The sequence below is a fragment of the Heterocephalus glaber genome, unplaced genomic scaffold (genome assembly GCF_053883595.1).
Source record: "Heterocephalus glaber isolate CG9 unplaced genomic scaffold, H.glaber_assembly_v1.0 deba00001451, whole genome shotgun sequence".
In the NCBI taxonomy this organism is placed as follows: Eukaryota; Metazoa; Chordata; class Mammalia; order Rodentia; family Bathyergidae; genus Heterocephalus; species Heterocephalus glaber.
Window position 1 is genome coordinate 281,324 of NW_028258301.1, and position 20,612 is coordinate 301,935.

At 39.6% G+C, this 20,612-nt stretch overlaps 1 protein-coding gene and 1 pseudogene across 1 annotated transcript in view; one reads left to right on the forward strand and one right to left on the reverse strand.

The window, feature by feature from the left end:
• The window catches only part of Scp2 (sterol carrier protein 2), a 140,846-nt gene that overhangs the window by 114,192 nt on the left and 6,042 nt on the right, over positions 1-20,612 (reverse strand). Inside the window, exon 2 of the mRNA XM_004869228.4 lies at positions 1,524-1,581. Coding sequence (XP_004869285.2) covers positions 1,524-1,581 — 58 coding nt within the window. The remainder of the gene's footprint in view (positions 1-1,523; positions 1,582-20,612) is intronic.
• On the forward strand, positions 6,850-8,909 carry LOC106008097 (zinc finger MYND domain-containing protein 11 pseudogene; annotated as a pseudogene).

The window sequence follows — 20,612 nt, forward strand, 5'->3', positions numbered from 1 at the left end:
TGAACTGATTATATAACCCGGGCCAACCTCCTACTCATGGTACTCTTCTTGCCTCACCCTCCCAGCACTGGGATTATAGGTATGTTGCACCATGCCTGGCAGACAGGTTTTCTTCTTACTAGTCAATTCCCAGAAAAGAAGAATTTCTACACAGAATAAACATGAAATGAATAGTGGCCTCCATGAGAAATAATAGCAGTCAATCAAATCTCATCAATCTTAATTTAGGAGTAGAGGGTTAAGATGGTCTGATTAATTAAATGACATATACATATTGAGTTGAATAATAAGTTGATGCAGAATTTAAATATACATACGCTGGGCACACAGAGTACTCATGGAAACAAGCAGGAACATCCATGGAATAATTTCAATAACATTTTTTCAATTTCCCAGCAACAAGCTAGCAGGACTTGGGTAGGGGGGCTCCCCCTGAAGGACTATCCCTAACACAGGCACTTAAGCTTAGGCTAAATGTCCTTTCCTTCCCTTCTTCCCTCACTCCTTTCCTTCCTTCCCCTTATTTTTATTTATTTATTTATTTTTATTTATTCATTCATTCATTCCACATTATTTCCTTCGGCCATGTAAAGAAGCTGTCTGCTTATAAGAGAGAGAGAGAGAGAGAGAGAGAGAGAGAGAGAGAGAGAGAGAGGGAGAGAGAGGGAGAGAGGGAGAGGGAGAGGAAAGATGAGATGAAAAAGGAACTGAGGTGTGTTATGCACCGATACTCCCCACAATGGATGTAATCATTACGTACTCCAAATGTACTAATAATAAATAACAAATAAATAAATAATTTCTAAAAGATAGAAAGGACATGAGAAAGAGAACAACGGAAGGATATCTCTCTGCTGGAGTTCAGACCCATAGTAAAGACAGCTGCATACAGGCCCAAGCTTGTGTCTCTAAAAAATGCCCGATGCTTAGAGAACAAGGACTTGGATCTTTCTCTCTGAGTTCTAGCTCACAAGAATTCAGCCAAGTCCTTTGCTTACTGGCCCTAACACACACAGGAATAAACAAAAAACAAAGTGCATCACCTCATTTAGTCATGCAATAGCCTGGTGACAGAAAAAAAATTCTCTAATTTAGCCTACTAAAATGAAGAGAGAAAAGCCACCACATGGGTAGTCCATACATCTTGAATTTGATTCTCCCTTTTCCAAGAAAGGAAAGCATTCCAGTAATTCTACCATAACTCCAGAGAACCCACACTAGAATCAAGCTGTCTACTTTAAAGATGTCACCTTTCTCTCCCAAAGATCCCTTTAACACCCCAACAAACATCTGGACAACACATAAACCACAAGCCACAGTTCATTCTGGCTATGTGGCTGCTAAGAACACACATGCCCTCTCTCCTTTTTCTTTTCCAGTATGTCACTAAGCCACACTCTGCCTAAGTTCTTTCCCACTGACTAGGCTTCATTGTGCTTGAAAGCTGCTTTAACCTAACCGTGGACTAGGAATGATCAAACAATAAGCAATGAATGTTCAAGGATCTGAATTTTCTCTATTACCTGCTTCTTTTGCCAAATCAGGGTAGTTCCTTGAATTCTCAACTCCAGGTTTCATGAACTAGAATATGGAAGATAATAAATAGAAACAAACATAGTTAGATTTTTTTCACAATAATATCACAGAAATTCATTCAGCTATTAATTTAAAACAAAATATATTACTGCAGCACCAGGGTGTAATGGTACACATATAATTCCAGCTGAGGCAGGAGGTCTGAAAATTCAAGGCCAGCCTAGGCAACTTAGCAACTTAGTAATTCCCTGTCATTAAAAGAAATTTTGGGGGGGACCAAGGATTTAGCTCAGTGGTTTGGCCGCCTGCCTTGCAAGCACAGGGTCCCAAGTTAAATCCCCAGTTCAGAAAAAAAAATTTTTTTAATTTTATAAAGGGCTGGTGATATAGCTCAGTGCAAAGGCCCTGTGTCATTAACTAGTGGCGGGGGGGGGGGGGAGACAAAGAAGAGTCCTGTACATAGATGGTTAGTAGCTTTATTCATAGTTGCCAAAACTTGGAAGCAATCAGTATGTCCTTCAGAACGTAAATGGACAACCAAAAGAATGGTACACCAAAGGAATGGAGCACTAGTGCACTAAAAAGAAATGCATTATCAAGAACAGAGGAGGGCTGGGAATTTAGCACAGTGGTTCTGGTGCCTGCCTCACAAGCACAAGTTCCCGAGTTCGATCCCCAGTACCAAAAAAAAAAAAAAAAGAACAGAGGAAAGAAATTTTATCTAGTAAAAGAAGCCAATCTGAAAAGACTATATGCTGTATGATTTCAACTAAATGACATTTTGGAAAAAGGTAAAACTATGAAAACAGTAAAAAGATTAGTGGTAGCCTAGAGCTGGTAGAGAGGAAAGGATGAATGGTAGAGCAAAAGGATTTTTAGGGCAGTGAAACTACTCAGTATGGTACCATAATACTGGATGCATGTCATTATATATTGGCCAGAAATCACAGAATGTACACCAAGAGTGAACCCTAATGTAAACTATAGACTTGTAAACTATAAACTTTGTACAACCCTGGTGTGGGTTTTTGATAATGAAGGCTGCATGTGTGTTGGGTAAGGGACACGTGATATATGGGAAATTTCTGTACTTTGTGCTCATTTTTGTTGGAGCCAGTTCATCTTTTCTTTTCTTTTCTTTTCCCTTGTAGTACTGTGATTGAACTGAGGGCTTCATGCATGCTAGGCACATACTTTCCCACTGAGCTACATCCCTGGTCTTCTCTGCAGCCATTTCAAATAATTTTCTAAACTTCCACCAGGAAGGTGGTATATGTGTGAATACCAGTTTTCTGGGTACAGGGATGGGAAATACTATCCATTAGTATTCAGGGGTTCACCCCTGCTTCCATTAAGCCTAATGGCCCAGATGATTCTGGAGCTTCTTCATCTGTTCAGTTTCTCTAGAGATAAAGCTTCCCAACTTTCTCCAGAAAAGATAGTCACCTAACAGTAAAAGAGATCTTGAGGCCACATGCCATTCCCCACATAGGCCAATGCAGAGCAGCAAAAGGCACTGTGTAGCGTGGGCTGAAGCAGAGCAGCAGCAGCAGCTGCAACCATCTGCCAACTTCAGGCTGGCTCTATGTTTTGCTTCCACTTAGCATGAAGAAACAGAGGTGAGGTCTAACCAACCAACCAGATCGCTGATGAGAACAATACCCAGGAAGAGAAGTTATTTGGGACCTAGAGGTCTTTCTCCCTTTTTTCCCCCCTCTCTCTTTTCTTCTTCCCTTTTAACTTTCTTTTTCCTTCTTATCTTTCTTTAATTTCTTGTATTTTACTCTGTTTTTCTTTTTTCTACTTCTTATTCATTCCTGTTTCCTAATACTATTAATTTCCTTTCACTCCTCCATAGGATCTCCTATCTCATTTTGCTCTTCTCCTTTTCATCTTCCATTGACAAATTTTACTTTTTTTCATTCTCTGGTTTCCCACCCCCCTCTACCTCTTCTAGTATAACTATAATCTTTTATGAGTCTTTAGCTAGCTAGTTAACTCTGCTATTAAATACTGTTGTATTGTTAGTGGAAGTAAAGTAATTCCATTTAATAGATACTTACTGTAAGTCCATATTTGGTTTATCTTAGTGTTTATACCATAATTACAGATCTCTCTTCTGTGGTTAAGAGTGGCATATTATTGGTTCTTAGGATATGTCAATATTCAATTTGTCTTTGATGCTATTAGTATTGCTGATTTTATTACTAAAGCTAAGGAGACACAGTTGTTGCTAGTAATTGGTTCACTCTAGATGCCAATATCTGGATTGCCTTTGTGTCATTAACAATACTATGGACCATGCCAGGAATACTGGTTACTGGGCCAAATATGCAGTAACTCCCCTCTTAAATAAATGGAGGTGGTTAGATCCTGCGATAGAGGCAAAGGCCAATAGTTAGCCATGCCTAGAAAGCATCACTAAAAAGCAGATATTAACTAAAGAGGTTTCTACACTAGCAACAAAGCTTTCCATTATAACCACCCTGCAAACTTCAGCTCAAAAAGCTGAAGTAAATAAATAAAAACAGAAACATGAATAGAGGGCAACAAATTACTTCCAAAATCTTTCAACTTCCTGTACACTGAAGGGGAGGAACTCAAAAACAATACACTCAAATTATTCAAAAGGATAACAGAGATGATAACACTTTTAATATATGTGCTGCCTGCTGAAGTGAATAGAGGTGATAACAAAACAGATAAGGCACTTGGAAAACTCAAGATATAACTAAACAGATAATGGGCCTAATATACAAAGCAATTAGCAAGTCTACAAAAGACATAAATAAAAAGCTAGCTGAGCTAAACAAAATTATACAACACTTGAATGATCAGCTTAAACAAAGAATTAAGAGTCTATAAGAAAAGCACCAAACATAAATTGAGGAGATTAAAAATTCCATCCAAAGTATGGGCACCAGGAGTAAAGAATGTGAGGACAGAGTATCAGAACTAAAAGACAGGGCTGTTGTCGGTGACCAATTAAAGTAAGGTACCTTGAAAACAACAAAGGAATGTGAAAAATAGATCAACACCTGCTAGATTAAGCAAAGAAGACTAATCTAAGATTAACTGGTACAAGTGAAAAATCAGAAGACAGCAACAATGACATTTAAAAAACTCTGTTTTGGGCTGGGGATTTAGCTCAGTGGCACCGTGCCTGTCTCGCAAGCGCAAACTCCTAAATTCAATCCAAGGTACAAAAAAAAAAAACCCTGTTTAGAGAAATAATTCCAGAAAACTTTCCAAATATGGGGAAAAAATTAACTTACTGAATTAACTGAAGCACAGAGAATCCCAAACAGCTATGATAAGAAAAGAACCGCTCCACAAATAGTCAAAAGCCCTGAAGCCCAACATAAGAACAAAATCTTAAGAGCTATAAGAGAAAAGCAACAGAGATGCGGGTAGCTGCGCCCTGCTCCATCTGGCTTGTCCTGCCCACTTACATCCAGGAGACCGTGAGGATACCCCCTTCCATCAGTCCCACCAGCCGCTGCCTTGGCCAACCAGCCCCCCACCCCCCAGCCTCTTGGCTGTACAGCTACTCGGTTCCACACTACAGAGGGACAGGGGGACATAAAGGCCATTGTCCTGAGTTGCAGAGGTGAACAGCAGAGAGAGGGCTTCTCTCAGGCTCCCTGATGAAAACTGAAGTCTACTGGAAAAGTGAAGATAATCTCTGCAATAGGGATCATCACCTCCCACTTGATCCTGGACTACTGTCAGGGGAAAGACAGCTGGAACCTGTAGTACAGCCCCTGTGGGAGGGTGGGTAGCTCAATTTGGGACTTGCAGCCAGAAGTCTGTCTGAATCTCACAGGTCTGTGACTGCCTTACTGGGACTCACTGACTTATAACTGACAGTACCAAAAACAAAAATGAGAAGACACTTAAGCAAGTCACAAACTCAGGCTTCCACCCCACAAAAGGCAATTTCTGGGGAAAATGAGGTGGAAAAGTCTGATAATCAACCACCTGGACACCCTGAACTGATAGCACAGGAAGTAACAAAACAGATGAATGAGGGTCTAGAAAAATTCAAAGCAGAAATAATCTCCCAGATAACTACAGAGATAGTGAGCAGAGTGAAAGACATAATTAGAGGCTCTAGAACAGAAACAGATGAAAAAAACAGATGAGCACAGAAATATGCTGGAAGTCATGAATGCCCAGCATAAGAAAGAAATTGAAACCATGATCGCCCAACATAAGAAAGAAATGGAATCCATGAAACAGATTCCAACAGATATTCAGGAGATTAAAAACTCCATTGAAAGCATGTATAGCAGATTGAGGGAATCTGAAGATAGAATATCAGACATAGAAGACAGGATTGCGGTTAAGGACCATTAGAATAGAGATTTCTTAAAAATAGTAAGGGACCATGAGAAATCAATCTAGCAGCTGCTACATGATGCAAGGAAGAATAACATAAGACTGATAGGAGTCCATGAAAAAACAGGAGAAAATACAATTGACATAAAAAAAACTGTTCACAGAAGTAATAGTAGAAAACTTCCCAGACAGAGGTGAACTGGACATACAGACAAGTGAGGCATATAGAACTCAAATTAGCCATAATCAAAAAAAAATCTAGGCCTAGACATATAATAGTCAAGATCCCAGAAACCCAACAGAAGAACAAAATCCTACAGGCAGTTAGAGAAAGAAACAAATCACCTACAAAGGAAAGCCCATCAGAATCAAGGCAGATTTTTCAACCCAAACCCTCAAGTCAAGGAGAGCATGGAGTCAAGTATTTCAAGCCCTAAAAGAAAATAACTTCCAACCTAGACTGCTGTATCCTGGAAAATTATCTTTCAAAATCGATGGGGAAATTAGATACTTCCACGACAAAGAACACCTGAGAAATTTCATGAATACCAAACTAGCACTCCAAACAATCCTAAGCAATATCCTAGAAAAAGACAATGAAGATCACAACTCCATGAGGCCCAAAAGAAGGAAGCCACCAGGCAAGGTAAGAAACTAAAGCAAAAGGAAAAAAAAAAAACAAGAAATAAAAGAACCACCAACAGTAAAACATCATGACAAGGATGAGTCAATATCTATCAATTATAACCATCAAAGTTAATGGTCTCAATTCACCAATCAAAAGAAACAGACTGACAGAATGGATCAAGAAGTAAAATCCAACAATATGGTGTATACAAGAAACACACCTTGGAGAGGCGCCGAAGACAGGACGCAGGAAGGTAGGCGTGGGTGCACCAGGCCCCAGGGGGGAGGCAGACGCGAGCCCGGCAGGCTGCATGCAGGTCCCAACCCACTGCCTGAGCTCCGAGCATGGCGTGGCCCAGGTCTCCGCCAGGCCGGCACTGTCCACCCTGAGCAGGCCAAGGCTGAGCCCAGCGCCACACCCCACGGCGCCTTGCAGGCAGCCAACTTTCCCGGGCCCGCATTGCCCCGCATTGCCCCGCACCAGCCGCGCCCAGCTGCTGGGCTCGCAACCCCCAGGCCCACCCCAATCCAGTTCCGCTGCCCGGCTTGGTGAGGAGATGACCTAAAGAAGTAAACAGGTCACGGCACGTTTAACAAAAAGGCGACAGGTGGATACAAAAGCTATCCAGCATCTTTGGGCAGCAACTGAGATTATATGGAATCAGAAGCAGACTGCCAACACTGACCAAATTACAAAGTATGTCTTGAGTCCACAGTATGTATCCAAAAGAGACCACCCATCAGCTGAGCTTAGCTGTGAAAAATAGTCTTATTGTTGAAACTCTTATCAGTGGGCTGCAAAGGTTCAAAAGCTGGTATTGAACAAGAAGGATATTCGTTGCCAGGAGATGAGACTGCCTACAGTATGCATCCTTTCTCCAGGACAGGAACCCCAAACAAGGACTGGGAAATAGAAAATCATGACTGGTAGTGTTTTGAATGCCATTTGCCTGGAGAGGTGTTGATATGTGACCTGTGTTTTCATGTGTATCATTCCAAGCGTTTGTCTGATGAGTTCAGGCTTAGAGACAGCAGTAGTCACTGGCAGTGCCCAGTTTTCAGGAGCATTAAGAAGAAGAATACACCTGGTACCAAAAAAAAAAAAAGAAGAAGAAGAAGAATACAAATAAACAGGAGATGAGATGGGCACATACCTGAGATTCATTGTCTCCCAAATGAAGGAGAGGGCTATAGACCTTAATAAGAAGGGGAAGGACAATAAACACGCAATGTACAGGAGGCTGGTGGATTCAGCTGTCGATGTTCCCACCATACAAGAGAAAGTGAATGAGGGGAAATATCCAAGTTATGAAGAATTCAAAGCTGACACCCAGCTGCTTCTCCACAACACAGTGATTTTCTATGGAGCAGACAGTGAGCAAGCTGACATTGCAAGGATGCTATAAAAAGACACGTGTTATGAGCTAGATGAACTACAGCTTTACAAGAATTGCTTCTATTTGTCAAATGCTCGTCCGGACAATTGGTTCTGCTATCCTTGTATACCTAATCATGAGCTGGTTTGGGCTAAAATGAAAGGTTTCGGGTTTTGGCCAGCCAAAGTCATGCAGAAAGAGGACAATCAAGTTGACATTCACCGGCTGCACGTGAAGCGCACTATGGGGTGGAAAAAGGCCTGTGATGAGCTGGAACTGCACCAGTGCTTCCTTCGTGAAGGAAGATTTTGGAAGTCTAAGAACGAGGACTGAGGTGAGGAAGAGGCAGAATCCAGTATCTCTTCTACCAGTAATGAGCAGCTAAAGGTCACTCAAGAACCAAGAGCAAAGAAAGGATGACGTAATCAAAGTGTGGAACCCAAAAAGGAAGAACCAGAGCCTGCAACAGAAGCAGTGAGTTCTAGCCAGGAAATCCCCACAATGCCTCAGCCAATTGAGAAGGTGTCAGTATCAACACAGTCTAAGAAGTTAAGTGGCTCTTCCCCTAGAATGCTGCACTGGAGCACCCAGACCACCAGCGAGGGGGTCTGTCAGAGCATGTGCCATGACCAGTACACCAAAATTTTCAATGACTTTAAAGACCGGATGAAATCGGACCACAAGCGAGAGACAGAGAGAGTTGTCCGTGAAGCTCTGGAAAAGCTGCGTTCTGAAATGGAAGAAGAAAAAAGACAGGCTACAAATAAGGCTGTAGCAAACATGCAGGGTGAGATGGGCAGAAAATGTAAGCAAGTAAAGGAAAAGTGTAAAGAAGAATTTGTAGAAGAAATCAAGAAGCTAGCCACCCAGCACAAACAATTAATATCTCAGACCAAGAAGAAGCAGTGGTGCCACAACTGTGAGGAGGAGGCCATGTACCACTGTTGCTGGAACACGTCCTACTGCTCCATCAAGTGCCAGCAGGAGCACTGCTATGCGGAGCACAAGCGCACCTGCTGCTGGAAATGATGAGGCCGGCTCCATGTCGCCTACCCGACCAGTACGCCTCAGACACAGCGGTTTTTGTTTCCAAGAAGCCAAAATTCTTTAGAATTTGCTTCCCATTTTGCACCAGCCTTTAAACACTTTTCGTGAAGAAATTTTGCACAGTAGTTTAAATCTTTTGTTAATGCTCCTCTGGAGTTTTTTCAGGGGGTAAAAAGTAACATCAGTGGAGGGTATTATTTTAAATAAATTTTAATTGAGAATTTGTTGCATTTTCAGCAAATTTTAAAACATTTTTAGGTTTTACAGAGATATTAACCTTTAAACAACAGATCTTTAAAAAGAACAACAGGTGAATACAAGTGAGTTTAACAAAGAAACATTTAGAATAGATCTGAATGTAAGAACTACAGAACTGTTTCAGAATAAAACATACTACCTTGATGTGATGTTTCTTCCTTAACCGTGTTGAGCTGGTCTGGCTCAGCTTCATTCACTGTTCAAAGGCATTATCTGTTGGTCATGCCAGTGGGTATGTGACTGAATTTAGGGACAGGGTTGACACAGCAGGGCTAGTCCTGCGTATTTTTTCTTAAATATTTCCCAATTGTGTTTTTCATTATTTCTTTTCAATATATAACTTTTATAACAAATTATTAGCTTTGATCTTGTAGTTTAAAATTGCAGGGAACTGGGGTAATCTTTTACTGAGCTGGATCTTAGAGAAAACGAATATTTAAATTTTAAAGTTTGCACATTTCATCTTTATCCTGAGTGCTTGTAACAAGATAAACAACAAAAAATAAAAAGCCAAAAACTACCTTTATCCATGTGAAATTATAGATGAGGCATACAAATTTCTTCAATGCTTTTCTCCCCTTCCCTTCCCAATATCATCCTAACTGCCTATTATCTGGTGTCACTTCTTGTATGTAAGTTAATATTAAAAGGAAAGAAAGCACTTAAGTTTCACAGAAGCCGTTATGTTTGTAGTAATGGGTCATTGCCTACTAATGAACTCCATCACTGTATACAGAATGAAGAATAATGCATGTTAATTTTCTTGTATTAAAGATGCCATGGAATCAGCCCGCTGCAGACAGGCAGGTCTGTGCACGCCCTACCGAAGTCCTGAGTCACGCGGAAGACACCGAATCACCCCGCTGCAGACAGGCAGCCGCCTGATTCCACCCTACAAAGACGCAGAGGACACCAGATCACCAGACCAGGTACTGAGTCCCACTGTTCCCGGCCCAGAGGTGGGGGCTTCTGAGCCGTCGTCCCACTGCTCCTGGTCCAGAGGAAGGGGCTTCCCAGTCACCATCCCTCCCGCTGCTACCAGCCCAGAGGAAAGGGCTTTTGGGCCACCTTCTGTCCCGCTGCTCCTGGCCCAGAGGAAGGGGCTTCCGGGCCACCATCCCTCCCACCGCTCCCGGCCCCAGAGGGAGGGGCTTCTGAGCCACCATTCCACTGCTCCTGGTCCAGAGGAAGGGGTTTCCCGGCCACCATCCCTCCCGCTGCTCCCAGCCCACAGGAAAGGGCTTTTGGGTCACCATCCCTACCACTGCTCCCGGCCCCTGTCCCACCTCACCCAACTCAGAGGAGGTAATCCGTGCAGGCGCTAACAGCCCCCCACCCCAGTCGAAATGAGAAAACACGTAAGTCTCAAAACCAGACTTCCAGATCACCTACAGCAACCCCAAAGGGAAATGACATGGAACACTCTGATACTCAACCACCTGGACCCACTGAACTGGCAACAAAAGGGGATCTGGAAAAAATGAAATCAGAAATAATTTCTCAGATAACAGGAGAAATTGTGTCCCTAGTGCAAGACATGATTAATAAATATAGAGAGGAGCTCAGGAACATGATGGAATCCCAACATACAAAACAAATGGAATCCATAAAACAGATGCAAATAGACTTCTAGGACATGAAAAACTCCACTGAAAGTCTACACAGAAGAATGAGCCAATGTGAGGACAGAATTTCAGATATAGAAGATAAGACTGCAATTAGTGACCAGGAAAAGAAAAATTGCTTCAAAATTATAAGGGAACATGAGAAATCAATCCAGCAGCTGCTAGATGATGCAAAGAAGAATAACATAATACTGATTGGGCTCAATGAAGAAACAGGAGAGGGTGCAGATGACATAAAAAATCTCTTCACAGAAATAATGGCAGAAAACTTCTCAAGCAGGGGAAAAGAGCTTGACATACAGATAAGTGAGGCATATAGGACTCCGAATAGCCTTAATCAAAAAAAAATCTACACATAGGCATACAATAGTTAGGATTCCAGAAACACAACAGAAGAACAAAGTCCTCCAAGCAGTCAGAGAAAAGAAACAAATCACATACAAAGGAAAGCCCATCACAATCACAGCAGACTTCTCAACACAACCCATCAAGGCAAGAAGAGCTTGGAGTGACATATTCCAAGCCCTAAAAGAAAACAGCCTCCAACCCAGATTGATGTACCCTGTAAAACTATCTTTCAAAATGGATGGAGAAATAAGATATTTTCATGACAAAGAGCACCTTAGGAACTTCGTGAATACCAAACCAGCACTCCAAAGAATTTTACACAATAGCCTAGGAACAGACATTGAGGATCACAACCCCAGGAAGCAAAGCAGAATGAACCCATCTGGCAAGACAAGAAATTAAATGTAAAGGGGGAGAACCCAACAAAAAGAAAAAGTCATGGCAATGACAAATCAATACGTTTCAGTTATAACCATCAACGTTAATGGTCTCAGTTCACCAATCAAAAGGAACTAGACGGGCAGAATGGGTCAAGCAGCAAAATCCAACAATATGCTGCATATAAGAAACACACTTAATTCAAAAGAAAACTCATAGACTGAAAGTTAAAGGGTGGAAAACAATACTGCATGCGACAGGAACCCGAAAAAAAGCAGGAGTAGCTATCCTCTTGGCAGATCCAGTAGATTCCAAACCAACACTGATTAAGAGAGACAAAGAAGGACACTACATCCTTGTAAAGGGAAGAATCCAAGAGGAAGAGATGACAATCATAAATATCTATGCACCAAACACTAGTGCACCCAACTATATAAAACAAATACTAATGGACATGAAAAGTCATATATCCACTAATACAATTGTAGTGGGGAACCTCAACACCCCACTGTCACAAATAGATAGATCAACTAGACTAAAAATAAGTAATGAAATACTAGAACTCAATCGAACTCTTGAACAAATGAACTTAACAGATGTTTACAGAGTCTTCCACCCCACAAAATCAGAATACACATTCTTCTCAGCTGCACATGGGTCATTCTCCAAAATAGACCACATACTCACACATAGAACATGTTTAAGTAAGTGCAAAGGAATTGAAGTTATCCCCTGTATATTATCAGACCATAGTGCAATGAAATTGGAGATCCATAGCAAAAGAAACTCAAAAAATTTCATAAACACGTGGAAATTGAACAACACACTTCTGAATAACCAATGGGTCACAGAGGAAATTAAAGAAGAAATCAGACAGTTCCTTCAATTAAATGACAATGACAATACAACATATCAGAATCTATGGGACACAATGAAAGCAGTCTTACGAGGGAAATTCATAGCAGTGAATACACATATTAGGAAAACAGAACGAGCCCAATTAAACAACCTGATGCTGAACCTCAAGCTTCTAGAAAAAGAGCAGGACAACCCCAAAGCTCATACAAGGGAAGAAATTATAAAGATCAGAGGAGAAATCAATGCAATGGAGACTAAGAGAACGATACAAAAAAATCAATGAAGCCAAGAGTTGGTTCTTTGAAAGAATCAACAAAATTGACAAACCTTTAGCCAACCTTGTCAGAAAAAGGAAAGAAAAGGCCCAAATCCATGCAATTAGGAATGAAAAGGGTGAAATTACAACAGACCCAGCAGAAATCCAGAGGATCATCAATACCTACTTCCAGAACCTATACGCCAATAAGATGGACAACACAGAAGAAATGGACAGATTCCTAGATACATATGAATTACTAAAGTTGAATGAAGAGGACCTAAAAATTCTGAACAACCCAATATCAACCAATGAAATTGAAAATGTAATTAAAAACTTATCAACTAAGAAAAGCCCGGGCCCTGATGGCTTCACTGCTGAATTCTACAAGACATTTAAAGAGGAACTGCTGCCATTACTGTTTAAACTCTTCAATGAAATTGAAAGGGAAGCAGTACTCCCAAATTCATTCCTGGAAGCAAGCATCACCTTGATCCCCAAAACCGAGAAAGACCCAACTGAAAAAGAGAACTATAGGCCAATCTCATTAATGAACATAGGTGCAAAAATCCTTAATAAGATACTGGCAAACAGAATGCAGAAGATCATATACCCTGATCAAGTGGGATTCATCCCAGGGATGCAGGGATGGTTCAATATACGAAAATCAATTAATGTAATACACTATATCAATAGAGCCAAGGACAAAAACCATATGATTATCTCCATAGACGCAGAAAAAGCATTTGACAAAATCCAACATGCATTTATGATAAAAACCCTACAAAAAATTGGAATAGATGTTCTCTACCTCAGACTGACAGAAGCCATCTATGAAAAACCAACAGCCAATATCATACTAAATGGTCAAAAACTGAAATCCTTCATATAGTAAAAATACTGTTTTATGTGAAAAAAAAAAAAGATGCCATGATTTATAAAAAGTCTGTATTTTGCAGAATGTCTGGATTGAGAAGCATTACCAATAGGAATGGATCGATAGTTGACTAAATGCTTTCTTTATACGTAGATATATAAAATACAACCAGGAAAACTTAAATTACTTTTCTTTAAAAATATCTCACAATTTATGTTGTTTAGTTTTTTGGTTTTTGGCAAAGACTGACCTTAGACCAAGTCAAATTCTCATTTATCATTTAGTTGTTTTTTGAGGTTAGAGAAATAATTTATAAATATTTAGTTAGACCTTTGATATTTATTAAAGGAATTACTCTCAACGGAAGTGAAAGAATCAGGAGAAAAGCCTTTTAAAAAGTTTTCTCCAGGTTTTTCAGGGTCACTCTGAAGATGAAAGTGTAAGTCAGTCTTTTGTGAAACATCATCCATCCAATCCCAACGCTGTCGCAGATGTTGGTGACACAAGTTAATTGACAAACTACTGCCAAATGGTGCGTACTCTTTTGTACAGTCTGCCTGGCAGCCCCATTTCCCACAACTACGTACCAGGTTCCGCAGTGACTCGGTTCATCGCCCCTCCTCATTGCTGTTCAACAGGCCCAGTCACGCCGGTGCCAGGGCACAGATGGAGAGTCATAACCAAGAACACTTAATCTTCTTTGATTGTTTTTCAAGTTTTAAAACTTTGATCAACCCCTATGAGAGCAAGTTATTGTGGAAATATTTTTGGTGTAAAATCATTCCACAGTATGTAATATGTAACCGATAGCTGCATGACAGTGAGGTTCATACTTTGGCTTTTCTGTCTCTGTTGACATGGTTGCACATTTCCAAGTTACTAAAGCGTGAAAACTGTGTGTTTAAAAAAAAACAAAAACAAAATTAGGGCCAGGGATTTTGCTCATTGGTTCCACCACCTGCCCTGCAAGTGCAAGGACCCAAGTTCGATCCCTAGTACCAAAAAAAAAAAGAAAAATTTTAAAAATTAAAAAAAAACAAAATTAAAAAAAGAGATTGTGGCCTGGTTTTGTAAAAGTTTTAGATAAAATTACAATTGATTGTTTCAGAATTCATTATTGAAATTTTCTGCAATCATAAAGCTATATCAAGGTGTTGAGCTTAGCCACTATGCACATTGTAATTATTCATTGTGGCTGTCCAGTTCTATGATGCATTCTAGCATTTTGTAAACTTCTCTGACTAGCAACATATAGATTCATTTAATGTGTTAACATTGGTTAATAAATGTATTTTTTTAAAAAAACACCTAACTCAAAAAGAAATACATAGACTGAAAGTAAAAGGATGGAAAACAGTTCTCCACACCACAGGAACCCAGAAAAAGGCAGGGATCGCAATACTATTTGCAGACAAAGTAGATTTCAAACCAAAATTAATTAAGAGACAAAGATGGTCACTACATCCTTGTGAAGGGAACAGTCCAAGAGGAAGAGATGACAATCATAAATATATATGCACCAAATTCGAATGCCCCCAACTATACAAAACAAATATTAATGGACATGAAAAACCAAATAAGCTCTAATACAATTGTAGTGGGGATCTCAATACCCCTTTATCACAATTACAGATCATCTAGACAAAAAATTAACAATGAAATTCTAGAATTGAACCAAGATATTGAACAAATGGACTTAATAGATGTTTACAGAGTGTTTCACCCCACAAAATCAGAATACACATTCTTTTTGGCTGCACAGGGGTCATTCTCTAAAATAGACCACATGCTAGCTTATAGGACATGTCTAAGTAAATGTAAAAGAACTGAAGTTACCGCCTGTGTATTATCAGACCATAGTGCAATAAAATTGGAGATCAATGACATAAGAAACTGCAAAACTCCCACAAACGCATGGAAATTAAATAACACCCTCCTGAACAACCAATGGGTCACAGAGGCAATTAAAGAAGAAATTAGACAATTTCTACAAGTAAATGATAATGCCAGTACAACACACAGGAATCTATGGGACACTATGAAAGCAGTTCTACATGGGAAATTCATAGCAGTCAATGCCCATAATAGGAAAACAGAGAGAACTTCAATAAATTACCTAATGCAGAACCTCAAGCTCCTAGAAAAAGAAGAGCATAACAAGTCCAAACCTCATATAAGAGAGGAAATTATAAAGATCTGAGCAGAAATCAATGCAGGGGAGACTAAGAGAACGATACAAAAAATTAATGAATCAAAGAGTTGGTTTTTCAAAAGAATAAATAAAATCGATAAACCCTTAGCCAACCTTATCAAAAAAAAGGAAAGAGGGGCCAGGGATTTAGCTCAGTGCTTCCACTGCCTGTCTTGCAAGCACAAGGTCCCAAGTTCGATCCCCATAACCAAAAAAAAAAAAGAGAAAGAAAAGGCTCAAATCCATGCAATCAAGAATGAAAAAGGTGAAGTCACAACAGATCCAGGAGAAATCCAAAGCATCATCAGTACCTACTTCGAGAACCTGTACTCTAATAAAATGGAAAACACAGAAGAAATGGACAGATTCCTAGACACACATGAATTACCAAAGTTAAATGAAGAAGACATAGAAATTCTAAACACCCCAATTACAATGAGTGAAATTGAAAATGTAATAAAAAATTTACCAACAAGGAAAAGCCCAGGTCCTGATGGCTTCACTGCTGAATTCTACAAGACATTTAAAGAAGAACTATCATCATTACTTTTTAAACTCATCAAGGAAATTGAAAGGGAAGCAAAGTTTCCAAATTCATTCCTGGAAGCAAGTATTACTTTGATTTCAAAGCCAGGGAAAGACACAACCCAAAAAGAGAACTACAGGCCAATCTCCCTAATGAATATTGATGCAGAAATCCTCAACAAGATACTGGCAAACAGAATACAAGGGGTCATCAAGAAGATCATACAACCTGACCAAGTTGGATTTATCCCAGGGATGCAAGGATGGTTCAGTATTCACAAATCAATAAACATAATACACTATATTAACAGAGTCAAGGACAAAAACCATATGATCATCTCAATAGATACAGAAAAGTCATTTGACAAAATCCAACACCCATTCATGATAAAAACCCTACAGAAAATTGGAATAGAAGGTCTTTATCTCAACTTGATTAAGGTGATCTGTGAAAAACCAACAGCAAACATCATACTAAATGGTCAAAAACTGAAAACGTTCATGCTAAAATCAGGAACAAGACAAGGATGCCCACTATCACCACTCCTGTATAATCTGTTCTTGAAACATTAGCCACAGCAATTAGAAAAGAGAAAGAAATAAAAGGAATAAAAATAGGAAAGGAAGAAGTTAAATTGTCATTATTTGCTGATGATAGGATACTTTACATAGAAGACCTAAAAACCTTTGCCAAAAGACTTCTAGACTTAATTGATTCCATAGAGTAGCTGGATATAAGGTCAACACTCAAAAAACAATAGCCTTAGGGCCAGGGATTTAGCTCAGTGGTTTTGCCACCTGCTGCACAAGCGCAAGGACCTGAGTTCAATCCCCAGTACCAAAAAAACCCCCCAAAAATATAGCCTTTTTATATACAAATTATTAAATAGCCTCACTGAGAGAGAAATTAGGGAAACAATTCCTTTACAATAGCATCCACAAAAATGAAATATCTAGGAGTCAATCTAACAAAGGAAGCAAAAGACCTCTATACTAAGGGAACAGCAACAAATCACTTAGAAAAATAAACCCATCAGAATTACAATAGATTTCTCAGCCCAAATAGAGCATGAAGTGAAGTGTTTCATGCCCTGAAAGAAAACAATTTCCAACCCAGTTGCATATGTCTTGCAAAACTATCTTCAAAATTAATGGAGAAACAAGATATTCCCATGATAAAAAGCACCTTAAGAAATTCGTGACCAATAGGCTTGGGATGTGGCTCAGTGATAGAATGCTTGCCTACCATATCCAAGAAATTCATAACCACCAAACCACAAAAAAATTCTCAAGGATAGCCTAGAAAGAGATAATGAAGCTAACAATGAAAAAAAAAGGGCTAGTGGAATGAATATATCAGGTAGTGTGAGCAGTTAATTAGAAAGGAAAGAAAAGGAGTCATCAGGGCCAGGGATTTAACTCTGTGGCACCACACCTGCCTGGCAAGCACAAGGTCCTGAGTTCAATCCCCGGTACCAAAAAGAAGAGTCATCAACAGAAAAATGATGTAATGACAGGAATGAATCAAAATTTCACCAATAACTTTCAATGTGAATGGTCTCAATTCCCCCATCAAAAAACATAGATTGGGCTGGGGATTTAGCTCAGTGGTTTCGCTGCCTGCTGCGCAAGTGCAAGGACCCGAGTTCAATCCCCAGTACCAAAAAAAACAAGACACAGAATGGCAGAGTGGATAAAGAAACAAAACCCAATGGGTGGTTTATATAAGAAATATATTTAACCCAAAAATAAATGCACAGACTAAAAATCAAAGAGTGGAAAACAATATTCTACGCCACAGGAAACAAGCAGGAGTACCTATCTTATTTTCAGACAAAGTGGACTTCCATCCATAACGGATCAGAGAAGCAAACAAGTTCACCATATATTCCTTAAAGGAACAAATCAACAGGAAGAGATAACAACTATTAACATATATGCACTGAACAATAGTGCACTGAACAATAGTGCACTCAACTTCAAAAAAACAAGTACTACTGGAAATAAAAGATAAGCCAGGCATGGTGGGCACATGCCTGTAATCCCAGCACTCAGAAGGCTGAGGCAGAAGGACTGCCAGGACTGAGGCCAGCCTGGGTTACACAGTGGGTTCAGGGCCAGCCTGAACTATAAAGCAGGACCCTGTCTCAAAACAAAACAAACAAACAAAAAGATCAGACAAATATAATACAATATAGTAAAGGACCTCAAAATCATGCAAAAACATGGAAATTTTAAATACCCTCTTAAACAATCAATAGGTTATAGAACAAATCAAGAAAGAAATAACAGTTCCTAGAATTAAATGATAATGCCAGAAAAACATGCCAGAACTTATGACTCAATAAAAGAGGTCTTAAGAAGGAAGTTCAGGCCGGGGATTTAGCTCAGTGGGTCCGAAAGCGCAAGGTTCTGAGTTCGATCCCTGGTACCAAAAAAAAAAAAAAAAGGAAGTTCATAGAATGCAGTAAATCATCAAAAAGATCATACACCATTACCAAGTATGCTTCATTCCAAGGATGTTAGGATGGTTCAACATACACAAATCAATAAATGTAATACATCACATAAACAAAAGGAAGGACAAAAATCACAAGATCATCTCAATGTATGCAGAAAAAGCCTTTGACAAAATCCAACTGAACAGGGAACATGTTTTTCTGCAGTTAAAGCCAAACTTACTGGTGGAAAAGTTTTCCCCCATTCCCTCAACCTGTCCGGGTTTCCACACACTTCTTCTCAAGCATCTCAGGAATTTTCTTTGTTCCCAGTTTTATTATTTCTATCTCCCCACCAAATGTAAATGAGATGTGGCTCTGTGCACTGAGCTTACATTCTGTAATATCTGATAACTGGTGAATTTGCTGGGCCCAGATGACTTGGGCTCTATGTACCCAAAGCAAAGTGCTCAACTCCTGCAAGCCCGCCCCCTCCCAAGAGTATAACCTGTCCTGCTCAATCCCCAAGGGGGGTCAGTCTCTTTGTGGAGAAGTCCCAGACTGACCTGCTGGGGTTAAAAATAAAACTGTACATTTTGCCTCCAAAACTTCTGGCTATGTCTTCCATTCTCCTGGACTACTTATCTGTATGTTCTGGCTGGCACTTTGCCGCTACACAACATCTATTTATTATCACAACACTAAAGAAAATAGGTATAAAAGGACTTTATCTCAATCTGATAAAAGCCATTTATGACAAACCTACTGCCAATATATTAAATTGGATAAAACTGAAAGCTTTCCCTCTAAAATTAGGAAAAGACAGGGGGTCCACTATCAAAATTCCAGTTCACTGGTGCTGCTGCCTGCCTCACAAGCTCAAGGTCCTGAGTTCAATCCCCAGTACCAAAAAAAAAAATTCCTATTCAACATGGTACTCAAAACATTAGCCAGAGCAATCAGGCAAGAAAAAAAAACAAAAGGGAGATGTATAGGAAAGAAAGAAGTCAAATTATCACTAGTGGTGCACAACATGATTCTCTGCATAGAAGATCCAAACATTCCACCAAAACCCTCCTAGAATTAATAACCAAATTCAGGCCGCACAACTGCAAGGTCCCGAGTTTGATCCCTGGTAAAAAAACAAAAAACAAAAAACCAAATTCAGTAATGTAGCAGGATACAAAATCAACACACAAAAATCAATAGTGGGCCGGGGATTTAGCTCAGTGGTTTCGCCGCCTGTTGCACAAGCGCAAGGACCCGAGTTCAATCCCCAGTACCAAAAAAAGAAATCAATAGTGTGCCTGTACACCAAAAATGAACTCACTGAGAAAAAAATGAGGAAAAAAAAAACCTATTCACAATAGCATCAAGCAAAATTAAATACTTAGGAACTAACCTAATCAAGGAAGTGAAAGACTTCTATAATGAAAACTTCTGAAAAAGGAGATGAAAAAGGACATCAGAAAATGGAAAGATATTACCTGTTCCTGGATAGGCAGAACCAATATAGTCAAAATGCCGATATTTCCCAAACTGATATACAGATGTACTGCAATCCCAATCAAAATAAAACCAACATTGCTTACAGAAGTAGAGAAAACAATCCTAAAATTCATATAAAACCAAAAGAGACCTAGAATATCAGAAATAATCATGAGTAACAAGAGCAAAGCAGGAGGTATCAAAATCCCAGATAGGAAGTTATATTACAAAGCTACAGTGATTTAAAAAAAAAAACCAGCATGGTGCAGACACAAAAACAGACATGGATCAATGGATCAGTACAGAGGACACAGAAACAACCCCAGGAACACTCAGACATCTGGTCTTCAACAAAGGGTCCAAAAACATACACTAGAGGAAAAGAGCCTCTTTAATAAATGGTTTGGGGAAAATTGGCTTTCCACATGCAGAAGATTGAATCT